This window comes from Octopus bimaculoides, chromosome 5, assembly GCF_046866305.1.
Source record: "Octopus bimaculoides isolate indiv1 chromosome 5, ASM4686630v1, whole genome shotgun sequence".
Lineage (NCBI taxonomy): Eukaryota > Metazoa > Mollusca > Cephalopoda > Octopoda > Octopodidae > Octopus > Octopus bimaculoides.
Genome location: NC_142932.1, coordinates 21,125,412 through 21,149,212, shown reverse-complemented (window position 1 = coordinate 21,149,212; position 23,801 = coordinate 21,125,412). Strand labels below are relative to the sequence as shown.

Sequence of the window (23,801 nt, the reverse complement as noted above, 5' to 3'; positions counted from 1 at the left end):
TTGCTTTTTGTCAGTGAAGTGTACAGTTAAATGACTGAAGTCACTACCTCACAAACATTTATTTATTTTATTAATGCTGGAGGTGACAAAGCAATGTCAACCTTGTCAGAAGTTGAGATTGAATGGGTTGAACATCTGGAACTCTAATACCTCAAGCATCTTCATAAACTAAACAAGAAAATAGCAAAGAAAGGAAGATTATTTTTATTAGAAACCATCATCATCATCATCATCATCACTATGGCAAATAAAGAAAGTATTATTATTTACTCCTAACTCGACGATTTGCTTTGTTGGTAAACAGCCAATATTTTATGTATCACACTCTCCAAGAGATTTATAAAGCCATGCAATATGAACAGTTAATAATGGTTTCTAATTTAGGCACAAAGCCAGCGATTGAGGGAGAGGAGATTAATCAAGTAAATCAACCCCCAGAACTTCACAGGTAATTCATTTTGTCAACCCTGAAAGGATGAAAGGCAAAGCTGACCTCAGCAGGATGTGAACTCAGAATTTAAAGAACCATAACAAACACCATAAGGCATTTATCAGATCTGTTAATCAGACAGTTTACTGCCAATATGGTAAAAACAGATTTCTTCACGATACCAAATTAGATTTTTGATAGTTTGAAATGTCTAAATCATTTTATGAAATGTTGCTAAATGAAAGAGTATTAACAATAGAACCTTGATTGTCTAAGAAAAGCTGCTAAATTTGTAGAATGCTAAAAAGATAGCAAAAATTCCTGACAGATAACAATATGGAAATAGGGTTGGTGCCAACAATATAACAATACATTTTTTACTATTTAACTATTTTTTCTTTTTTCCTTTTGATGAAAATATTGAAACTAAGGGATGAAGAACCTGCTGCAGTTAACAATATACAGAAACATTAGTGCAAACATAGTCAAAATTGTATCCTGTCACTTACAGCTCTATTTATTCAAGTATCAACATGTTACAACTGATTATGGGTTTTTATTCTTCTTCTTCTTATTATTATTATTATTATAAGCTATTACATGCTAATTTGATTAGGAGAGATGTTATCCTGAGGAAACAAATCTTCTCAAATCTTAAGAATTTTGGTTAAGGTTCTTGCAGGATTACAGGATGGCACTTTTCTGCAGGTCCTCAATTCAGGTTGTAATTCCAATTTTATGCAATCTCTCAGGTGGTTACTTAGGTGTTGGGCTGAGTGCACCAGTTGTTACAGACACAACTTTCATTTTTATATTCTAGAACCTTATCATCTCTTTGGTTATATTGTAGCAGAATAATAGAGTGTCAGCAAAAATGCTTTGCAGTATTTCTTCCAGATATTTACTTTCTTTGTTCAAATTGTGTTTCATCCATCTGGGGTTGACAAAATAAAGTACCACTCAAGTACCAAGTTTGATTAAAGAAAATAACTCCTATCTTTAAATTAGGAACAATTATTATCATTATATTCTGAGTTTAAATTCCACTGAAGTCAGCTTTGCCTTACATCTTTATGGGGCTGATAAAATAAACTGCCAGTTACATACTGGAATTAATGTAATCAACTAACTCCATCCTGAAATGTTTGTCCTTGTTGCTGTTGTTTTTGTTATTGTTGTTAAGCAGTCTTATTTTTATTGCATGTTTTCACTGCACTGCTGAACACAGCTCTGAGTATCTTGAATATGTTCAATGGTTTGTTTTGAATTTCTCTTTTCTGATGTATTGAAAATGCTGTGTGAAATGTGTATGCAGTACCTAGGGGTATCATTTTCTGCATGTTGCACATATATGTAAGTGCTGGTGGGGGTCTTGCTTCTGCATTTTAATCATTCCACCTATTACTATTGAAACCATTTCTGTTTTCAGCACTCCACATACTGGTTATCTCTATTTAAAGATCTTCATATCTAGATTATTTTTTTATTACTTAAAGAGGTATGTTATCTTTTATTAGAAATAATAATACAATAATAATGTGTTGGAAAATGATAAGTTGATTACTTCCTAATTGATCCCTAAGGATGAAAAGGAAAATCAACCTCTGTGGTAGATTTTTGGCGGGCAAGTCACAAGAAATACTGAAGGAAAGAACTACTGGTGTATTAGTCAGGCTTGAATGGTGATGGTGGTTGTAGTGATAGGGTGAGTTTTTGTGGTGATGGTTGGGCTACAATGTGTTGGTGGTGGTGAGGGTAGCATACAGCTTGTTAATTTGTATGAGTAATTATTGTAATAATGGTTGAAGAGATAGTGCATCAATTGGTTGATACATCAGTAGGCTAGAGGTTGTGCTGGTAAGTAATAGTTCAAGATTGCAGTTATGTCTAAATACAATGAATGAGTGGAGAGAGAAAAACAGAAATTGATGAGTAGTTTGACAATGGTTAAGAAAAATCATATTGACTGATATAATAGAGAAAAATATGATAACCATAGCTAAAGAATAAAAGGTTTATAATTCATATCTTGTGACTGGTATTGTGTTATGTCCATCATTAAGACATTCAACTAACTACCAAGTCTATCAAATATCAGGTTTAACCAGCAAGTGTTTTGTTTGCTAGTAACATTGAGTTCACATCCTCCTCTGGGTATATATACTCTATATGTATACTCTACTGGATTGTCTTGCTTGAGACACTACTGCATCCCAAAACCAAATAAATTAAGTGCTTCCCTCTCTGATAAAAATGTTAGTGTGAACGAACGATAAGTGTTTACATGGTAGTTATGTTTTGCAGTCCCTAGATACTACCATGCTGAAATGAAGCACCAAGTTGTGTAGTAAACAGAGAGGATTATGCAGGTGACGCAGTTGAAATTTTGGATGCAAAGCTGCAGCTATTACAAGGGTGATAATCTCTTTCACTTGATTCATTAAATCATAAATATTTATATTGATTAAATAAGCTGTGTGTAATTGTACAGTTAAACAAGTGCTAAAGACAAAAACACTAAGATGTAGGCATTTCAAAAATATTAGTCTGAGAATTCTTGTCGTTGAAAATGTTGATGTATCTATATAGGGTAGGCAGGTGTACCTTGTCATAGGTTTAATACTTCAATCTTCATAATACTAATGGCGTTTGATATGCTGAAGTATTTATATAGAGTGCTGTTTAGTCTAAAGCTTGACACATTAAGATTCATAATACTGATGGTGTTCAATGTGTTGAAGTATTTATATAAAACAATGCATCTTGTTTAAAGTTCAACACATTAGTATTCATAATACTGATGGTGTTTGATATGTTGGTGTATTTATATAAGATAGAATGGTTTGTCTTCCCTAAAGTTTAACATTCAGGCAACAACAATACTATAGTGTCAGAGATGTTGAGATATTAACATAAGGTAGAGTCATATGTCTTGTCTTTTGGAATTCATTTTAATAAGAATGTCAGATAGGTTGATGTGGTCGCACAGAATAGAATGGTGTGTCTAAAACTTCACAGTATAATACTGGTTGAATCAAATATATTCATTTGCTGACAAAAAATTGATGAAAGGATAGAATTAAGAATAATGTGACTTCTTGTATGATTTGAAGTGGGTTTTGCTGCCGCTAAACATATGTCAATGCGAACTGTTATAGCCAGTCTGACCAATAATTAACATTTGTATTTGGTTGTTGTCTAAGATCTTAAGTGTTAAACTAAATGCCTGCTATCCTAGAAAACTTGATTAGATGAACAGAGTAGTAGAGTAGTTTAGTGGATGCACTTAATAGGGAATACATGGCTAGCATTTAAATAACAAGTGAAATTAAAATTTTAGATATTAGATAGTGTGGGACAAGATTTCAGACTAAAAATCCTAGATATAATTAATATTTTTTTGTTTCTTATTTCTATATCAAATAAATCCTAAATATGTACGTATCCTACAAAAAACACTTTATCTTACCCTCATACAAGAGATATACTTGTGTATGTGTATACCAAAATCACATCAACAAATTTAGGATATTTTAAAAGTATTTAGGAAAGTTCGAATTCTCAGAGAGACTACTTTTACTAATTACAAATACAACTCTATATTGAAGCCAGTAAAGGATTTCTCTTGGGGGCAGCATGACCTGCTCAATGTAGAAGCCAAATCTCTCCTAATAAACTATTATCTTTGAAGTAGGCTCCACTTGGTAGAGATTTAAATTTTCAAACACCAAAGCCCACGATAAAGACATGGAAACCATGGCTAGAAACACTGATCTTAGCTATCCTCAAGCTTCTTAAGGAAATTTAAGGACTAATTTTATTCTCTCTAATCTAATATACACCTTCAATATTTGGAGAGAAAAAATAATGAAAACAGTAAAATTTATTAAACTGGAACATTGTGCAGGAATGAGTTTAGAAATAATTAAAAACATAAGTGAGAATGATCTAACTAGTGAGTGGTGGGTAAAGAAGACAAGGAGTGCAATTATAGCAAAACTTCTTTATTAGGAAGAATAACTTTAACAATGGCAACCAACTGCTCATTCCAATGACATAGTTTGTGAAGGAATAAAGAAATAAAGAAAGAATGTAATACCTGGCATCTGCTTCACTGTAAAACTCTCTAGCAACTATATCTTCAAATAATTCACCACCTGTTACTCTGAAAAGAGAGATAAGCAAAAGGGATTAACACAATGTTATAAGAAAATAGAGTTTTTTAACAACAACAACAACAACAACAATAATGGTTTCAAAATTTTCAGCACAAGGCCGGCAATTTTGGGGTACGGGGCTAGTTGATTATATTGACCCCAGTGCTAAACTGGTACTTATTTTATTGAACCCAAAAGATGAGAGGCAAAGTTAACCTCAGCAGAATTTGAACTATGAACATAAAGACGGACAAAATGCTAGTAAGCATTTTGTTCAGTATGCTAACGATTCTGCCATCTTACCACTTTGATATTTAATAATAATAATAATAATTATTATTATTACTACTACTACTACTACTACTACTACTACTACTACTACTACTACTACTACTACCACTACCACTACCACTATGATTATTATGGGTTTCAGCAAGTGCAGACTTATTTTTTTGCTCTCACAATTAGCTTTAGAATTACTACCTTTTCCAAGGATTTTCAGAAATTGGAAGTTATTTTACGTGTTTGTATTGTTAGTATTATTTTACAAGGCAAGTTAATGTTATTTATTTGGGTCTCTAAAAAAAAAACAAAAAAAAAACTGTTTTTATTAACATTTGGGCTTTTGTTTTGGTTCAACTTGATTCACAATGGCATCAAGTTGAGGAAATGCTTTCTAAACCCAAAATTAAAAGAAAAAAAAGAAGCATTTCTGCCACTGCATAGCAGAATAACATGAACAAACCTGCATTGCAACAATGCACACAATGTTTAAAAATACAAAATGTTTAATTTCAGGCAAAAAGCTTTTAATTTTTTTTTTTCCCCATGATTCTGAGAACCAACTTTGCAAAAAACAACAGTTACAACAATTGACACTCACACACAAATGTTGTCAAACAAGAAGTCCATATATGAAATTAATTTTGCTTGCACTGCCTTCAATGTTGAATCCTTGAAGATGGACAGTACACAACCTGAAACAATGCTGTGTTAGAATTGCCTAAAATATACATTCACAATTGGACAAGAAGACTGATCTACCTTTGTCTCTAAGGAGAAGCTTTCACTATACCCCCAAAAGACAATCAGGAACACTGTAAGATATCCTACAAATGTGTAAAATACCTAGGGATGTCTCACATGCTTCCCCAGTTATCAGAAAAAATGCCTTACACATTGATAAAGGTGAAGATTACAGTACCATCTGACTAACTTGTAGGACTGAGGACAAAGCTCACAGAAAGTAGACACTGGGTGTGAAACAGCTGGCCACAAGTGCTGTCCAAAAATATAACAAGTAATATTGACTCCTAGCTACACATTACTTTTGTAAAACAATATGGGCACTTGTTAAATGCAATTAGAAAAAAATTATATGCAATTAGGAAAGGTCAGTATAGATATGCATGTCCGGATGATACCGCAGAAGTACAGGGTCATTCCAGAGCTGTATCCTATTGTGTTGGTTGATTTTAAGGCAATAGAACTAGTTAGTGGTGCTGGGAAGAAAGCCCAGCTGTTATATTTGTGGCAGCAAAAGCCACTTGAAGGTTTTCTATTATGCAGAGCTAGTAAAATGCTAAAGGTTGATCAGGGTTTGGGAGCTGTTGTTCCAATAGCAACACCACCTGCATCACTGGTTGTAGATATGAGGATGGTTGAAAAATCATCCTCAATCTTAGTCTTAGATGTAAACCATTCTAAGGTACTCTCTCCTACCCTGAATCTAGTAGAGAAAGTCATTTCAAGAAACCAAACAGGTAGGAACCTTGTTTCCCTTTCCTAGCTAGGAAACATAGTACGACTCCATCATTTTGTGAGGAGATCTATGGAAGGAAGTAAATTTCCAAATAGTTGCAGAAAACACAAAGAGGTAAAAGAGAAAAAAAGCAGCTCAAAAGGAAACCCAACCACAGAAGAAAATAACAATAAAATATAAGATCCCATTCTCTTCAGAACAACAATTAATGATGATAAGGAAGATGATGATAGCCCCCTCTGGATGTTAAACCAGTGCTTCATAGATAACAGAGTGGTACAGCAGGCATTGCCTGGATTCAAAGAACAAATAGATTCAGAATATGACGGATGTTCTGAAGACAGACACCTAGTGAAAAACAATAGTAATTTATTACAATGAATTCAACCATGTGTATCCTCAAGTAAAGTTAACAAGTATCTTAGAATGCAGGAGGCTCTAGTATGAGTAATGTCAGACAAACAGAGATGTGTGGTATGCCTAACCCAACCTAGCCAGTGATTTCTCATCCATATGTAGGCAAAAACTCCAAATATTTTCCATGTTTTATTTCCTTTTTAGATGATACTTCATTCAAATTATTCTCAGATTTTATGGAATTATTTGTATATTTTATAAATTTTCAACTTGTCTATACAGCTGGATAATGACTTTCATCCCTTCTCTTGACTTTATATAACTGTTTCCACCATACATCTAGTTTAACATTTCCTTGTTTATTTTAATGTATCTTCCAAGCTCTTGTGGCTAATAAAGAAACAATTATTATTATTATTATTATTATTATTATTATTATTATTAAAGGCAATGAGCTGGTAGAATCGTTATCACATTGGGCAAAACGCTTAGTGGCATTTCATCTGTCTGCACAATCTGAGTGCAAATCCCATCGAGGTTGACTTTGCCTTTCATCCTTTCGGGGTTGATGAATTAAGTGCCAGTAGTGTACTGGGGTCAATCTGACTGGCCTCTTCTCCCAAAATGTCAGGCCTTGTGTCTATAGTAAAAAGGTTATTATTATTACCATTATTATTATTATTATTATTATTATTATTATTAGTAGTAGTAGTAGTAGTATTTGCCCTGAGCTCCATGAAATTTTGTCTCTTTCACTTTTTCTGTTATTTTTGCATAAAAGGCTTACGTTCATTTTATTTTTCTTTATAGTTCTGTTGAAAATTGACATAGACATTAAATGAGCATGTCTCTGCTATTGAAAAGGAAGGCTGCAATTTTGTAAATTTGTTCATTTTATTTATTTATTTCTGTTTTTAAAAAAGTGGATGAAACAAAATCAATAATTTTCAGAGGTCAGCATCAAAATTTAGCCAATTTGAAAACAAACAGTAATACTGTCACCATGACAACAGAAGACTGACATCATTGCAACTCCATTTCTACTTATACTTTAACATCACACAAGAATAATTGTAGTAGTAACAGCAACAATAAAAACAGAATAACAAGAACAATAATAAAAACAAAATCAGCACAGCAGTAGCAAAAATAGTTAAAAGAGTGATAACGATAGAAACAGCAAGATCAGAATTAAAAGAAAGAATAGTGAAGGTTCTCCAAGCTTGTTGGTTCTAAAGGAGACTGCAAAAACAGCAACACAAATGACACTGGTTTTACTACTTTTAGCACCACAACCACCACTCCCTCGTTCACCATGGCAGTCAGATCCAGCAGGAGTAATGGCAGCAGTAACTTTACCAAAAACATAAAGATCAACTCTTTTTTTTCTTTTCTTTTTGCAGGAAAAGCACAAAATTTTGAGGAACAGTATGCAAGCACTCATTAAGATACACAGCAAGAAGCTCCTATTGGTAGTACCACCATATTGCCTGGAAAAACACAGGCAGAAAAACTGTAGTATATTGGTATGTGTCAGTTTTGAACTGACAAATTCAAATGTCCACAAATACCTAAATGGAAAAGTGCTTGAGCAGAATATGGTATGACACTGATTTTGTCACCTGAGTCAAGCAACATGGCAGAGTTGAAGCAAATTTCCTCTGTGTAACACATACACAGAGATATTCTACAGACCGTGAGCAAGAGGCAGGATTTTGTCCCTCATCCCAGTATACAAGGGAGAGGAAAGGGGTGAAGATAAAAGTTTTTGAATGTGCAGTCAGAATTGAACATCTGGTGGGTGGTGGCATGCATTGTTCCAGAGCAGTGCTACTCAAAGTGAGCAGTACCACTCCTGGGAACGAGGGGTGGGGGTAAGAGAATTTTATATGGGTACTGGAGATAAAAAGAATGGTAGGGTATGCAACAGATACATCTTTATGTTTCTTTTAGTTTTTGTCTCCTATTTAAATATTAACTTTAAAAAAAAAAATTAAAGCAGGGTGATGCTATAGTAAGTAGTTACTTGCATCAAACTAGTAATTCAAACTAAATTGCTCTGGCCTGATATGTACATTAAAAATATGATGGAGACTGAAAATGTTAAGGATAACGGTCAACAGTTAAAAAAGTGTGGGAAACACTCTTCTAGTGGGAAGCAATCCCCCTTTAGACATAAAAAAGCATGACCAGGAAAATTAAATTGGTCTAGAATTGGGTTAGAAGTTCTCAGCCAGGTTAAACCAGAAAACTTGGACAAAATTCTTTATCTTATAGAACTCCTAAATGGATACCAACTGCATGCTATAGTGGAAGGTAGAAAATTTAGGTGCAACATATGTGGCACCATCCACCAGTGAGAGGCTTACTTTCCACAACAACAAATGATAGCGAAAAGACCCTCACAACAGCCAACCCCAGAACAAAAACATCAACATTAAAAACAACAACAAAAACAGCCACAATTGCAATAGCAGCAGCAGATGCAAAATAAACAACAACAGCATCAACAACAACTACAACAGAAACTGCAGCAACAATACCTTAGTTTTAACAACACCGGCTTTCCCCAAATTAACAACAGATACTGGTACCAAACCCTCTACAGAAGAAAATCAGTACCAATACTATCACCCCTTCAGCAAAACACATATATGAAGACACACAAAATCAGAGATTCACCTTCTACCTCAGCTATTGCAGACCTCTTCTGAAACAAGGACCTTGCTGAGTGACAAAAAAAAGGTGAGAAAACAACTTTAAAAGGGCTGTGGCACACAGAAGAGAAAGCTGGGAAAAGCATCCCCCCACCCACCAAATGAAATTAGTATATTCAAAGGAGTGGTAGATGTTCTCCAAGTCCACTACCAACTCAACAACAACAAAAACAGCCAAAATGAAAGTAGTAGTTCTGGACAGGAATGATCATCTATGACCAGTTGGACTGTGTAAGGAGTAAAACAAAAGGTGCAAAGACCTCAAAAACCTGCTCAGATATTTCCAACTATCTGACATGTACTGACTGTATTTCCCAAATGTGCCAGAAACTAGTCAGCTATACAGCCCATAAATTTATGATACATACAGTTAGCTAAGAATCCAGGCTACAGAAAGCTGGATATGTCTTTCTTGGGTTATAAAGACTACAAGGGCTGGGTTAGTGAATTAAGTGACAGTTGACAACCAGTGGTGGAGTACTCTGAAAAGGGATTAGAGATTTCTCCCTTACATTAGAGAACTCTTCAATTCCTTCAAAATTGATATAAACAAATTTAGCACAATTCTTGTGATTTCATATATTTCAGGACTGGCTAACTGATGCAGTCTTATGTGATGCCATGTCTTAAAGAAAGTTTAGCATTAATTAAATCAGACTTCAAAGAGAAACAGATTGGAGGGGAGCTAATAAACAGTCTAGAAGAGGTGATTAGTAAAGGTATCACAATCAGCATGGTAGTGGTAATAATAGTCCTTGACTATTTCTTCATTATGAAACAAAAAGAATGCAGTGTCATATCTACAGCTTGTGCACTAAAACACAAGGGAACAAAAGCTGTTCAATGGTCCTTATGTAAAGAAGGGGCAATGTAACAACAAAGCTACAATCCAGTCTTTGATGGACCAGCACAAATGACAAGGGAGCTGACTTTGCTTTTCATTTCACCAAATATAAGACAACTAGCAGCTCTATACTGCAGTAAATTCATTCAACTATACCATTGCCTGCAAATTTGTGAACAGTATCAAAGTTAACTAATTTTGTTTTACCTACAATCCTATGACAATCCTAAGGTAGCTATTAACCCTTGGTAAATATCTTCAGCAAATATGTTGACTTAGTAAAAGGTTATAGAATACTTCAGCCACATCACATTAAATGGATAAAAGCTATAAAACCTCAGCAATTACTATAGATTGAAACTAATTTGCCAAAGCTCAATTTTGAAGATTCATGCAATCAAGATCCTATATAACTTAAAATATAAGAAATAGGATAGAATCAGGACAGTAGATTGGCAGAATCATTACAGCATTGGAAAAAATGCCTTGTGGTATTTGTTGTAACTCTTTATATTCTGAATTTAAATCCCGTTAAGGTCAAATTCACTTTAAATCCCTTAGAGGGTCAATATAAAATAAAGTATCAGTCAAGTAGTGGGGTCAATGTAATTGACAAGCATTTCCTCTTAAATTTCTGGCCATGTGCCTATGTGAGAAACAATTATAAGAAATAGGATGCAGTTCCTCAGTGTTGATTTGATTAGTTCTTCAAGTACTTAACTTATGAGATAAAAGCAAATTTAATAAACTCAAATTACCATCTTGCTGTTAATTTGTTAGATAACTGCATGTTAAGTACTCAAGAAGACAGAGTCAATTAATTTACAAGATACAAAAATGTTACGCAGTCAGGAAGTTCAGAAATTCAAGACATTCCAACAATGAGCAGAAATCATAAAATAAGAGAGAAAATCTTATCTGAAATAAGATATACAAAAATTGCTGAAAGCTTTTGTTATGATAGATTAATTTTGGAACAAACAACTCAGAAATTGTCCAAGTAGAAAAGTTATGATATAATATAAAATTAGTTGTGTACAAATTGATGTGCAACATCTGTAGGTATGAAAACAGAGTGAGCTAATAGAGGGGCAAAGAAAAAGGATGGGCAGAAGGAGATAAGAGGCATAAGAAGAAATATTTAAACAAGAAAGAGAATGAAGACTAGATAATTAGCATGAGAGAAAGAATTAAAAAGAGATAGTAAGATAGCAAGAGAGAGAAAGCAGTAGCAAATGGAGAAATAAAAAAGATAGAGAAACTAATATTTTTAGAAAGTTGGGTGAAGACTGTAACTGCTTCTTGACTATTCCAGCTTCTTATCACTTCAATATGTCAGAGGTCAACAAAGCTATATAGCTTCTCCTTAACTCAAGCACATTACAAAGTAGGATTTTTACTAGCAGATCCCCAACCCCCACCTCTGTCACCAAAACAAACAATAGTTTTATTAATGATAGAAAATGGTAATTCCATTCAAAATGATGGGAGAAAACATTGAGAAATTTATATTTAACAAAAACATATAATTCATAAATGAAATGGCACTTTTTACCTCTATGAAACTTTTTCTATCAAATACAAACGTGTACATATATGTACACACATGTGCATGCATGTACCCTTCAACACACAGATATATCATCATCATCATCATCATTTTATATCCATTCTCCATGTTGGCATGGGTTGGATGACTCAACAGGATCCAGAAGGTTAGAGGACTGTCTAACCTCAATGTCTCAGTTTTTTAATAACTAGATGTTCTTCCTAGCACCACCAACCATTTTATGGAGTTTATTGAGTGCATTTTTCATAGCACCAGCACTATAGAGGTAGCCTTGCCATTGATAAGACAGAAGAATAATCACAATTTCTGTGTTGTTGCTGCTTGATTTGATTTACAAACACTTACAGAATGTCTTGGGTGCTTTTTTTTTTTGTGACACTAGCACTAGTAGTGATGGAAGGGTCACTCTGTAGCTTGTAAGGCAAAAGAAAGCCCCATGATGAATGGAAGAGATTTATTGTTATGAGAGGATGATAGTGGATAGAATAAGGGAGGGAGCAATGCTGAAGGGAGAAAAGAAGGAAACACAAGGGAGGAGAAAAAGGGAAGAGTAACATCAGGGATTAGTGTGAAGGAGAATTGGGGAGCAAATTGGTAATGGTGATGGGGTGATTTGAGCAAGTAGACCCAGTGAGGGATGGGTTAGTCTACTTACCACAGGTTGGATAGTTCATCGGGGTCCATGTCAAATCTTTATTGGAGTTACACAGGTTTATTGTTGAGAGAAGGTAGTAAGAGACAGACTAACAAAGACAGTGTTAGTGAAGAGGGTAACTGGAAAAAAAGGGGAGAAAGCAGTGTCAGGGAAGTTAGAGAAAGTGTATATGGTGGGGAGGGTTGAACTGGAAGAGATGTTATATATGGGTGGGTAAAGTGGTGTGTGAGAGAAAGATAAGATGGAAAGAGGTACTTGGGGATAAAGGAAAAGTAGTGCCAGGGGATGACAGAGAGTCAGAAAGTGACAGGAATGGTGGGGTTAAGTAGAAGATACGGCGCTACCCCACAATATATAAAGGTGGGTAGAATGGTGCACAGAGAAGAGATGAAATGATAATGGGGAACCAAAATATATTCTCAAGGGACCACATCCAGGATAGAATTGTAACAGAATAGTCAGGATGGGTAGGTAAAGGTTGCCAGCATGCAATCCCACTCAAGCATCATGATTTGACAGAATAGAGAAAGACAGAATAGAGGAAAACAGAGGAAGAAGAATAGTGGGAAACAGGTAGTAGAGGAGAGGAGAGGAAGAGGAAGATATTGAATAGGCACAAATCGAGAACTTTCTTCTCAATAAGGGGTGGCATAGTATGGTGAGTAAAAGAGATGATAAGGGTGATGAAAGGAAATAGAACAGGTACAGTGGGTAGAAGAATATGTGAAATGGGTGTGAGGATACAGAATAGGCAATAGTGAAGGGACAGAGGGATGCATGCACTATAAATGGGCAAGGAGAATATATGTACTATCCCACTATTTCAACAAGTATTTCACCAAGCTTGCACAGGAGGTTGGGTATTCTGCATCACCACATAGTACCACTCAACAAAGTCCCATCATCTTCTTCATCAGATGTATCACCTTAAGATCATTTTTCACTATATCATTCTGAGTCTTCCTCGGTCTTTCTCTTCCAAAGGTACTATTCACTTTAAGTGCTTAGCACTTGCTTATGTAGTTATCAATCTCGATCCAGTTTATGTACCCATACCATTGCATATATGTGTGTGTGACCATAAGCACTCTAATATCAACTTTTCCATGTTTGCATGTATCAGACAAACTTCAGGCAGATTTTTTATGGCCTTTCCTATCACCAACTTTCATGTAAGGTAAAATTTCCTCTAGTCTTTCAAACACAAACAGTACAACGACTGACTGTTATTTCACAGAAGATTACAAACAAATAATATTCCTTGAATGACTATACATTCATTTACAACCAGCACACAAGCTTGAGACAAGGAGACACTTCCAAACACAACAACATATTAGGGTCAACATAAAAATTTTGGTCTAATATGTATTTATTGTACCTTCCCTTCTTTATTCAGTGGAAACATGGACTGTTTACAACCACTATATAAAATCCTGAGAATGCTTTCATCAAAAGTGTTTTCATCAAATTTTCAGGATTGTCCATACAACCCCTAAAACTCCTGGAAGAGCAGGAATCTTATCAATTCACACAAAACTGGTTTCCAATCAGCTGAGGTGGACTAGCCATTTAATACGGATAGAGGATGAGTGCGTTCTGAAGCAGAGTTTTTCATGGTGAGCTATCTGCTGGGAAGTGAAAAAAGTGCAAACCAGAAAACAAGTCTTAAGACTAGCTAAAATATCAGTCGTGCAGAGTTGAATATACCATACAAAGATGTTGAATTTATTGCTCTTGACAGAAATAAATCACAAAAGGAGATCTATTCTGGGGTAAAAGATTTTGAAGAAAAGAAACAAAAGTTTGCAAAAAGAGAAGAGAACAACAAAAAAATAACACCTTGCTAAACACAGAAACAGTTTCATCTTTTTAGTTGCTCAACATGTGGTAAGACTTGCCTTTATAAGACTGGCTTAACTTCACATCTCAGAACTCATCTTCATGCAGTTGATCCAAGTGACACAAAGATCATTCCAGCAGACAAGCTAATATGCCATATTTATAATAGGACATGTAAGCCCCATGCCGGTCTAAAAGGGTGTTTAAATATCCACAAATCAGACTAGACAAACAACACTGTGCCACTGTTTCTAATACAAATTTAAAGAGACTTGAAACTTAAAAGTCATTAACATGCCCATGAACAGAAAAGGCACATCTAACAAGAAGTAGTCAAACTTTGAAATAAGAGCAGGCTACCCCCACCTCTCTCTCTCTCTCTCTCTCTCTCTCTATACTCTTTACTCTTTTACTCTTTTATTTGTTTCAGTCATTTGACTGCGGCCATGCTGGAGCACCGCCATTAGTCGAGCAAATCGACCCCAGGACTTATTTCTTGGAAGCCTAGTACTTATTCTATCGGTCTCTTTTGCCGAACTGCTAAGTTACGGGGACGTAAACACACCACCATCGGTTGTCAAGCGATGTTGGGGGGACAAACACAGACACACAAACATATGCACATACATACATATATATATATATATATATATATACATATATACGATGGGCTTCTTTCAGTTTCCATCTACCAAATCCATTCACAAGGCTTTGGTCGGCCCGAGGCTATAGTAGAAGACACTTGCTCAAGGTGCCATGCAGTGGGAATGAACCCGGAACCATGTGGCTGGTAAGCAAGCTACTTACTACACAGCCACTCCTGCGCCTATATATTCCCAACCACATTGCAATCAAGAGAAATTGGTAAATAAGTACCAGACATGAAAATAAACAATGTTTAGAGTCAATATGATTGTCTAAAAACCTTCCAACATGGTATCCCAGTATGGCCATAGTCTAACGACTGAAACAAATAAAAGTGTATCTAAAGCATTTGTTTTGCAACTCCCTAAACCGATAAGCTCCTATGCACAACTGAACTAGTATCTGTTGTCTTGTAACATAAATAAGATGTCTGACTATGATATAATTTGACATAAATTGGACCTGTGCCTTGACCAGTCAGTCATATTGACTCTTTGCAGTGATATTGTAACAAATTTTGTTAGTAGTTACCTAGACAACATTAATGTTAGTGCTACCATTTGTTATATATATGAAATTAAATATTAAACTATTTCCTCTCTTTTGTTTGAAAGTAATTTTTCTAAAATGATCACCAGAGTGTTTTGCTTGTGACTGATTGATTTTTCATCTGCTTTTTCTATTTAATAATATGATACCGCCTACTTTGACCAGCTTTAAAACTTACTCTAACTCACTTTTGACTTTATTCTCTCTTACTAGCAGTCAAACATAAGTCTCAGTCACAAAAACAAAAGTTATATCACTTGTGTGTGTGTGTGTGTGTATGTATGTACATGCACGTGAATTCATGTGTATCTAACTATGAAATTAATGATTTAAAATTATGACACAAGGCCAGTAATTTTCAGGGGAGTGGGGTAAGTTGATTACATCAACCTCAGTACTCAACTGGTACTTATTTCATCGACCTGGAAAGTATGAAAAGCAAAATCAACCTCAGTGGAATTCGAACTCAGAACGTGAAGACCAACTAAATGTTCCTAAGCATTTCGCCTGACATGAAATGAATCTGCCAGCTTGCCACCTATGAACTTAATAAAAAAATATTGCTTGCAAAATTTATGACAAAAATTTGAGGTTTCATTTTGATCAAAATAACTGATACTCCAGCCATAGCAAAACCACTCATTTTGCCCTCACATTATTATAATGTCTTTAACTGCCACTCACTCCCACTCCATTTGTTATTTCAATCTCCAGGTGACTGCAAACACAAACAGTGTAAATTATTATTACATGTGATTATTTTAAATAATATTACAAAACTAAACACTGAGTGTATGTATTCAGTGGTTTCGCATTCTTGGTAGTAATTTCCATCAGATCTTCCTTAACAACAATTAAGCCTTGAATGTTAAAATCCAAGTTTGTTTTTAGATTGAAATAAAGTTCAAAACAAACACATTGCAAGTGAAAGGTATCAACAATCTCAACTAATCAATGTCATGAAATGTAGATTATATGTAATTGGTATTTCTTAGTACATAGTTTTTACATTGAAACAAATGGTCTGATTCAGTTGAGGAAAGTGGTAATTGAATATTACTCCAAACTAAAATATAAACCACTGACATCAGGTGACCCTTTCTTCTACATAACAAAAGGGCATCATATTAATTATTGATGTTAATTCAAATCTAAAGACAATATGGAAAATGCTATGTCTCATTTAAATCTCCATAAATATTATACTGAAACTAATGAAATGACCAAAAATACAGTAACATCTTATTTAAGAAAAAGTGGTGGTGGTGATGACAGTAAAATGAGTGGGGGTGGTGGCAGTACTTGTGAAAATAGTAGTAGTAGTAGCAGCAGCAGCAACAGTTGTATGTAAACTACTGCATCACTTGTCTACACAAAAGTTTTCTTCCCCCACAGTTATTTAAAAGCTGTACAGGAGTTGGTTTCTTGTTGAGCAATCCATGTCTTACATTTATCAATATACATTACTCCCCCACTACTTACTACAGTAAACTACCTTCTAAGTGAGCCAAGTTAAAAGTATATTTGTCAGGAAAAGAGCTCCTGTGACAGAATACAAATGACCATTTAGTGTGTGAACTTGACTTCACTGTCTGTGAATGTCTTTTCTCTATCCCCATTTCTCTCTCCACAGCACATATCATAGTCACTCACACTACTAATTCCCATCCATAAAAGATCCAAGAAAAACAGTAAGTTAGCCACAGAAGAAAGAATTGAATAAATGTAATAAAGAAAACATACAACTTCATGCAGGCCACCTAGAGAAAGATCTTCACCTTAAAGCTGTCAGATTGAACTATTGATTTTGATGTTCTTCAGAAGAGGCTGACATTACCTACTCACCAATGTGCCATTTTGGTAAACATTAGACAAGTCCAACATTGATTAACTGGAGATTAATGACAGATGTGTTCTAAGCAATTGGTTATGTAGGACTGATATTGGATTACTTGTATTATAAAGAGAACAAAAAAAGTCCTGTCTAATTCATCATTAGAAAGCACATGTTTAATTTCTTCTATTACCACCAACAGCCCCATCACCTCCAGCAAAGCACAAAATGATATCTAGATGTGTGACAGTATTACGACCAATGCATCAATCAACCACAATGGCTAATAGTTCTAATGATATTCTACACAAGCTTCACTGATATCACATTGCAATCTATAAATAAAAACAGAATTATATTTTGGTCAAACAATAAGTTTCTAGTCTACAGCAGCAGTGGTAATGGTGGTTTGATGCATCTACCTGTTTACATATCTGGGACAGTGCTGCTGCTGCTACTACTACACATACAAACATCCTAGACTGCATTGAAAGAAAAACAAAAACAATGCAATTGATTGACAAAGACTTACCAATACTACATTGGCTCACAGATTCGCTCTTCTCTTTGTTATCTATTGCTACTGTAATGGCTTCTGTTCTTCTGAGACAGCACTACCACTTCAATCCAACCTACAGAGGTTCGATGTGAACATCAACCACACTGACCCAACTTCTATGGAGAAGTCTACAAAGGTGATGAGCTGTACAGATTTAGCTTCACTAAATAATAAAAATAACCAAAAAACATTCGATACAAGAAAGAAGCCCATAATGTCTTTGTCTTTTACACATACGCACAAAGCTAGAAGTGCTTAAGATGACATAGTTACTATTGTTCAGTATGGATCAATGTCCAAAGAACTGCAACTTCATTTCAGGTGCTAGAGGGAAATAACATATTTCCCTCTACCACCTCCTCACCCCAAACACACTGTTTCTATCATCAGACTCTTGTTCCCTTCACTCACTGATCTTGGTCCTTCCACCCCCCATCTCTCTCTCTCTTCTGTTCTTTTCTTGGTTACAGTTATGTTGTCTTGAGCAAGCAAGCAAGAACATCATAGAGTAGTAAGGATTCTTTAATCTTGTTGAAAGGGGAGTACTATTCACATCCATGATTGAATACACATTACTTTAAATAATAGTCTTGGGTATTTTACTAGAATGTACTTTAGGGAAAAGGTTTTCTTCTTTCCAAAACAACTGAATTTGTGATTATTTTTTCTCAAGAATTGTAATTTCCTATGTTCAAAGTATAATTCAGAAAAACTGATAAAGTCAAAAATAAAAAAAATTATGGTCAGTTATGTTTTCGAAAATGGAAAGAGAAGACAAAAAAAACAAGAATTTTGGAATATTTTTAAAGATTTGTAATGGGTGAGATTTAAAATATAATGATGATGATGATAATAATAATAATAATAATAATGATAATCCTTTCTACTATAGGCACATGGCCTGAAATTTTGGGAAAAGGGGCCAGTCGATTTGATCAACCGCAGTACGCAACTGGTACTTAATTTATTGACCCTGAAAGGACGAAAGGCAAAGTTGGCCTTGGTGGAATTTGAACTCAGAATGTAAAGACAGATGCCACTAAATATTTTTCCTGGCATGCTAATGATTCTGCTACCTCACTGCCATAATAATAATAATAATAATAATAATGATTTCAAATCTTTTTGTCACAAGGGCAGCTTGGAGGAGGGGATTACGTCGATTACACTGATCCTTATGTTCCACTGGCACTTAATTTATTGACCCCGAAAGGATGAAAAGCAAAGTCAACCTTGGCAGAATTTGAACTCAGAACACAAAGACAAATGGAATGCCACTAAATACTTTTCCTGGCATGCTAATGGTTCTGCTAGCTCACTGCAGTAATAATAATAATAATCACATTTTGAGCGAGTGCAGTATACTAGCACATAAGGAGTATAATCGCAGACATAACTGTGTTGGGATGTTAGCCAAGTGAGTGGCTTCAAAACAACAGAAAAGTGGTATGAACACAAACCAGAGGTTGTGACAGAAAATGATAATTACAAGATCTTGTGGGACTTCTCCATAAACACTGACTTTATTATTGAAACAAGAAGACTAGATATGATTATGGAGGACAAAATAAACAAATAGTGTAGGATCATACATTTTGTGATTCTCTATGATAGTAGAGTTGATATCAAAAAAACTAAAAAACTTGAGAAATATCAGAATCTAGCCAGAGAGCTGAAACTGTGGAAGAGAAAGACAACGATTATTCCTGGAATAACTGGTGTACTTGATAAAGAGCTACCTAAAAGACTGAAAGAAATCAGAATTGAAATACTCATTGTTGACCTGTAGAAAAGTACCAGCCTATATTCTGAAAGAATCTCAAGAAAGATTCTTGACATGTGAGACTTCTTGTCACTATGCTTTGAGATGAAATACCTGCTAACTAAATTAGTATGCACAAGTGAAATAATGACAATACTAAAAAGATTATGAGAGGATAGAACATATTCTGAAATTCTGCCACTGTTGAATTCTTTTAAAGTTTTCTGGTTGGAATGAGCCAAACAACTGCAATGTGCCCACCCATTCCCATCACCTATATTGGAAACTTTTTTTCTGTTCCTCAACCCTTCTTGCCTATATCAGCATTCTATCAATGTCAGTGATACAACATAAAAGGCATAGCTGACACCCTCTGCATCAAAAATGTAAACGAGTTAAGGATACTTGCCAGTCAATTAATTTATCACTTATTTATCTTTGTATAAAGAATGATTGTATATCATTCTAAGAACCTTTTAAGCTGTGTTCCAAACTCCATTTTCCTTTAAAAATGGACAAAAAAAATTCAGTTGTTTTATGAAACTGTTTGTCTAAGTTTGTATGAACATACGTTAATGTGCACATACATATACATGCATACTGTGTGTGTGTGTGTGTGTGTGTGTGTGTGTGTGTGTGTGTGTGTGTGTGTGTGTAGGATTGTATGTGTGTGCATTAAATGTGCACATGGATCATTTGTCTAAGATGATTGGTAGGTAGTTGAGCAGAAATCAGCTTTTGGAAGGATTCCATGGAGTGCAATGCCATCTAGCTTTGTTGGTGAGATTCTAGTGAAAGTATAAGATACAGCAATGATTATGTGCAACGGTGGAAGGCTTACTTGATCTGTGCAAGCTACAGCTAGATTGCAGCAGCAATTAATTCTGTCGCAAGAATTTGACACCGTATTGATTACAGTGAGGTTGATGTCAGAACTCATTTTTTTCACCTGATAGCTGGAGAGAAGGAGCAGCATTGCCAGTAGTGGAGGCAGTGGTGGTGATGACGATCATATTGAGGATTAGGTGATGATTATGACAGTAGTGGTGGTGGTCATGGATGTGGGAAAGATACCAAAATTGTCTGGTTTTATCTCAAACTTTGGAAAATAGTCCAAGTGGAGGTTGAAAGGTGAGAAATGTTTCCTCTTGCTGATGTGAACAATACCTTGGCAGGTTTCCATCAGTCAGACATGCCTATTGACAACAGCTTATGACGGCAATTAAGACAAATTCCCTTTCTTCTCAGCTTTTTCCAGTAGCAATATTTTCATGTTGCTACTTTTAAAATTTCAGCCCAACGAGGCACACTTTCATCCCAACCTAAACATTTTTCTGATGCTATTCCTTTATTCTCCTAAATGCAAGTTTAAAAAATAATGTTGACAACAATTTTTGCTGTATGCAGCCAGTTGCTAATAGATCATTAATGTATACACAGAAGAATTGTCTTGGTGAGGCAACATTAATAACATTGCTTATGTATATGTATAGTATACATACATATATATACATACACACACAACATACACACATATATATATTGGATGTATGAATATATTTTATATTAAATATTGGTTATTTTCATTTAGCACAAGCCATTTTTTTTTTAAGAGAAGAGAACAACCCAGTATGCTGGATAAATCCGGTACACCATGTAATGTTAAAATGCATGAGAGGTGGAGTAGAAGTGGATAGTAGCTGAGCGTTAAAGGTATTGGCTGGTGTGTGTAGGATAGATAACAATGTTGAAGTATGGGCATATGATGTGAATGGACATTGGGTATTGGGAAAATTGTACAAAGTGATATTGATGGAAAAGATAAGAAGTTGAGATTAAGTTAGACCTCAAGACATTAGATATTGAGGCAAGGAGACAAAGAAGACATAAGAAGTTGAGATTAATTTAGATCTCAAGATGTTAGGTTTCCCAGAAAAAACAATGAATGACTGAGATTATTGTTGGTATGTTTTATAGCAGACTTCTTTGAAGTAGTATAGGGAAACAGACTCAAAAATGTTTCTGATAATGATGGCATGAAGATGAGAGAAGAAACACAGTAGTGTCTTTCAAGAGTTGCACTGGATTGCAGTATGGTAAGCCATTCTACAGTGGTTTGGATGCTGATGATTTGGCATAGCTGACTGGACAGTCAACCTGTTTTGGCTGGAGGCAAACAAAAGTACACATGCATGCACATGCAAAGATATACACATACAGATAGAGAGAGAATATATGTGTTTGTGTGTGTGTGAGAGAGAGAGATTAACATTTTCCCTTTCCTCACACACATAAAAAGAAAGGAGAGAGAATGAGAAAAACATTAAAACACATAATACACAATATGTCAGCATCGAATCAGTGATGCCAAATAGGCGGTGACAAAATGTCTCATACCCTCTCTGAAGCACTAACTTAACCTAAAAAAAAGATGGTTTTGGGGTCAATTGTAGAGACATTGGCATAAGGAGGAAATCTATGTATACACAGACATATATATTGTGTTTGTTCGTTTTATGCTACAAACACCCAGAAGTGGTTGGGTATATGTTTGTCTTATCTAAGACAAACAGGATTCCTTTTGAACCCAAAGTTTCATCCAGAAAACCAACTCAAGGAAACATTACATGATAGTGTTTACCTTAGATATATCGCTATCACTCCCAATACACACATGCACATGATATGATGGATCCTATGCAAGTTTTGACAATGAATACTCCTGATGTTTGATTAAAAGAACTCCCAACTCATTCTATAATGGTGTTAGTAGCTGAATATTCCATACATTTGTAACCCTTAGAATAATACTCAGACTCAGTATAACACTGAATGATAGGACTATCCCTTTAAATTAAAGTTACAAACCATCTGAAAAGATTCTACACAAATTCAATCAAAAGTATATGGTAGAAGGCACTTTCTCAAGGAGCCATGTAGTAGTATTGAACCTGGGGCCTTGCCCTGTGTATGCATGCACACACATGCTTAAATCAAATTAAGCATGTAGTGTAATACCTGATATTACGATATATGTAAACAAAGTTTGCTTTGTAGGAAGTGTGGAGATGTATTGAGATATACAGATATGGAGATAATTTATTCTCAAGCACAGAATAACGCATGAACAGCATGAATCGGATAATATCCTTATATTACAGAAAAATTTGTCAGCGGGCAGCCATGAGACTCGAACTCACATCTGTGTGATTATTGATCATGTGCTTTACCTTTTAGCTAAACTGCCCAGTGACAAATTTTTCTGCAATTTTTGAACTTATAAACTTATCCTTTTGATAGATGCTGTATGTGAAATTCAAATTATGATATGTGTAAAGTTTGCTTTGTTGGTCGGTAATCACAGAGATGTGAGTTCGAGTCTTATGGCTGGCCGCTGACAAATTTTTCTGTAATATAAGAATATTATCCTATTCACGCTGTTCATGCATTATTCTGCACTTGAGATGTGCGCTTGAGATATACCTGATATGCTTACCTGACAAGCAATAATAGATAAGAGGCTCAATTCCAGATGGAAATAAATCATTGGTTATTATTTTTCAGTTGTATAGTTTTTATGTGTATAATTAATGTGTGAAGATATACGAGTTATGAATTCAAATCCTGTTGGAATTGATCAAATTAGTACTGATCAGTTACACAAGTTACTCCAATAGATTCTAACTTTCTTTTTCAAATCTGTGACTTTATCTCAACATCGGAAATTAATTTCTCTCTTTCTCACACAGACAGTCACACACGCACGCACACATGTACAGACAAACAGCCACATACACACACACACAGACACACACACAAACAATCACACACACACATACAGGCAAACAACCACATACACACACACACACACACAAACAGCCACACATACATACAAGCAAACAACCACATACACACGTACACACATGCATACAGGTAAACAACCACATACACACATGCACAGACGGGCACACATACACACAGAGCCACATACGCATGCAGACAGACAGACAGGCACACACACACACACACACACACACAAAGATGACATTTAATTGAAATTATAATGGTTTATGAGTATAAAAGTGCATACAAAATGTTAGCGCAACAGCTGTTGCTAG

General features: G+C 35.1%; 1 protein-coding gene across 29 annotated transcripts in view; it reads right to left on the bottom strand.

Annotated features, from left to right (window-relative positions):
* Positions 1–23,801, bottom strand: part of LOC106874089 (calcium/calmodulin-dependent protein kinase type II delta chain) — a 349,479-nt gene that overhangs the window by 241,998 nt on the left and 83,680 nt on the right. For all 29 annotated transcript variants that reach the window (XM_089352054.1, XM_089352065.1, XM_089352070.1 and 26 more), the window contains exon 5: positions 4,530–4,595. In XM_089352054.1, coding sequence (XP_089208180.1) covers positions 4,530–4,595 — 66 coding nt within the window. The remainder of the gene's footprint in view (positions 1–4,529; positions 4,596–23,801) is intronic.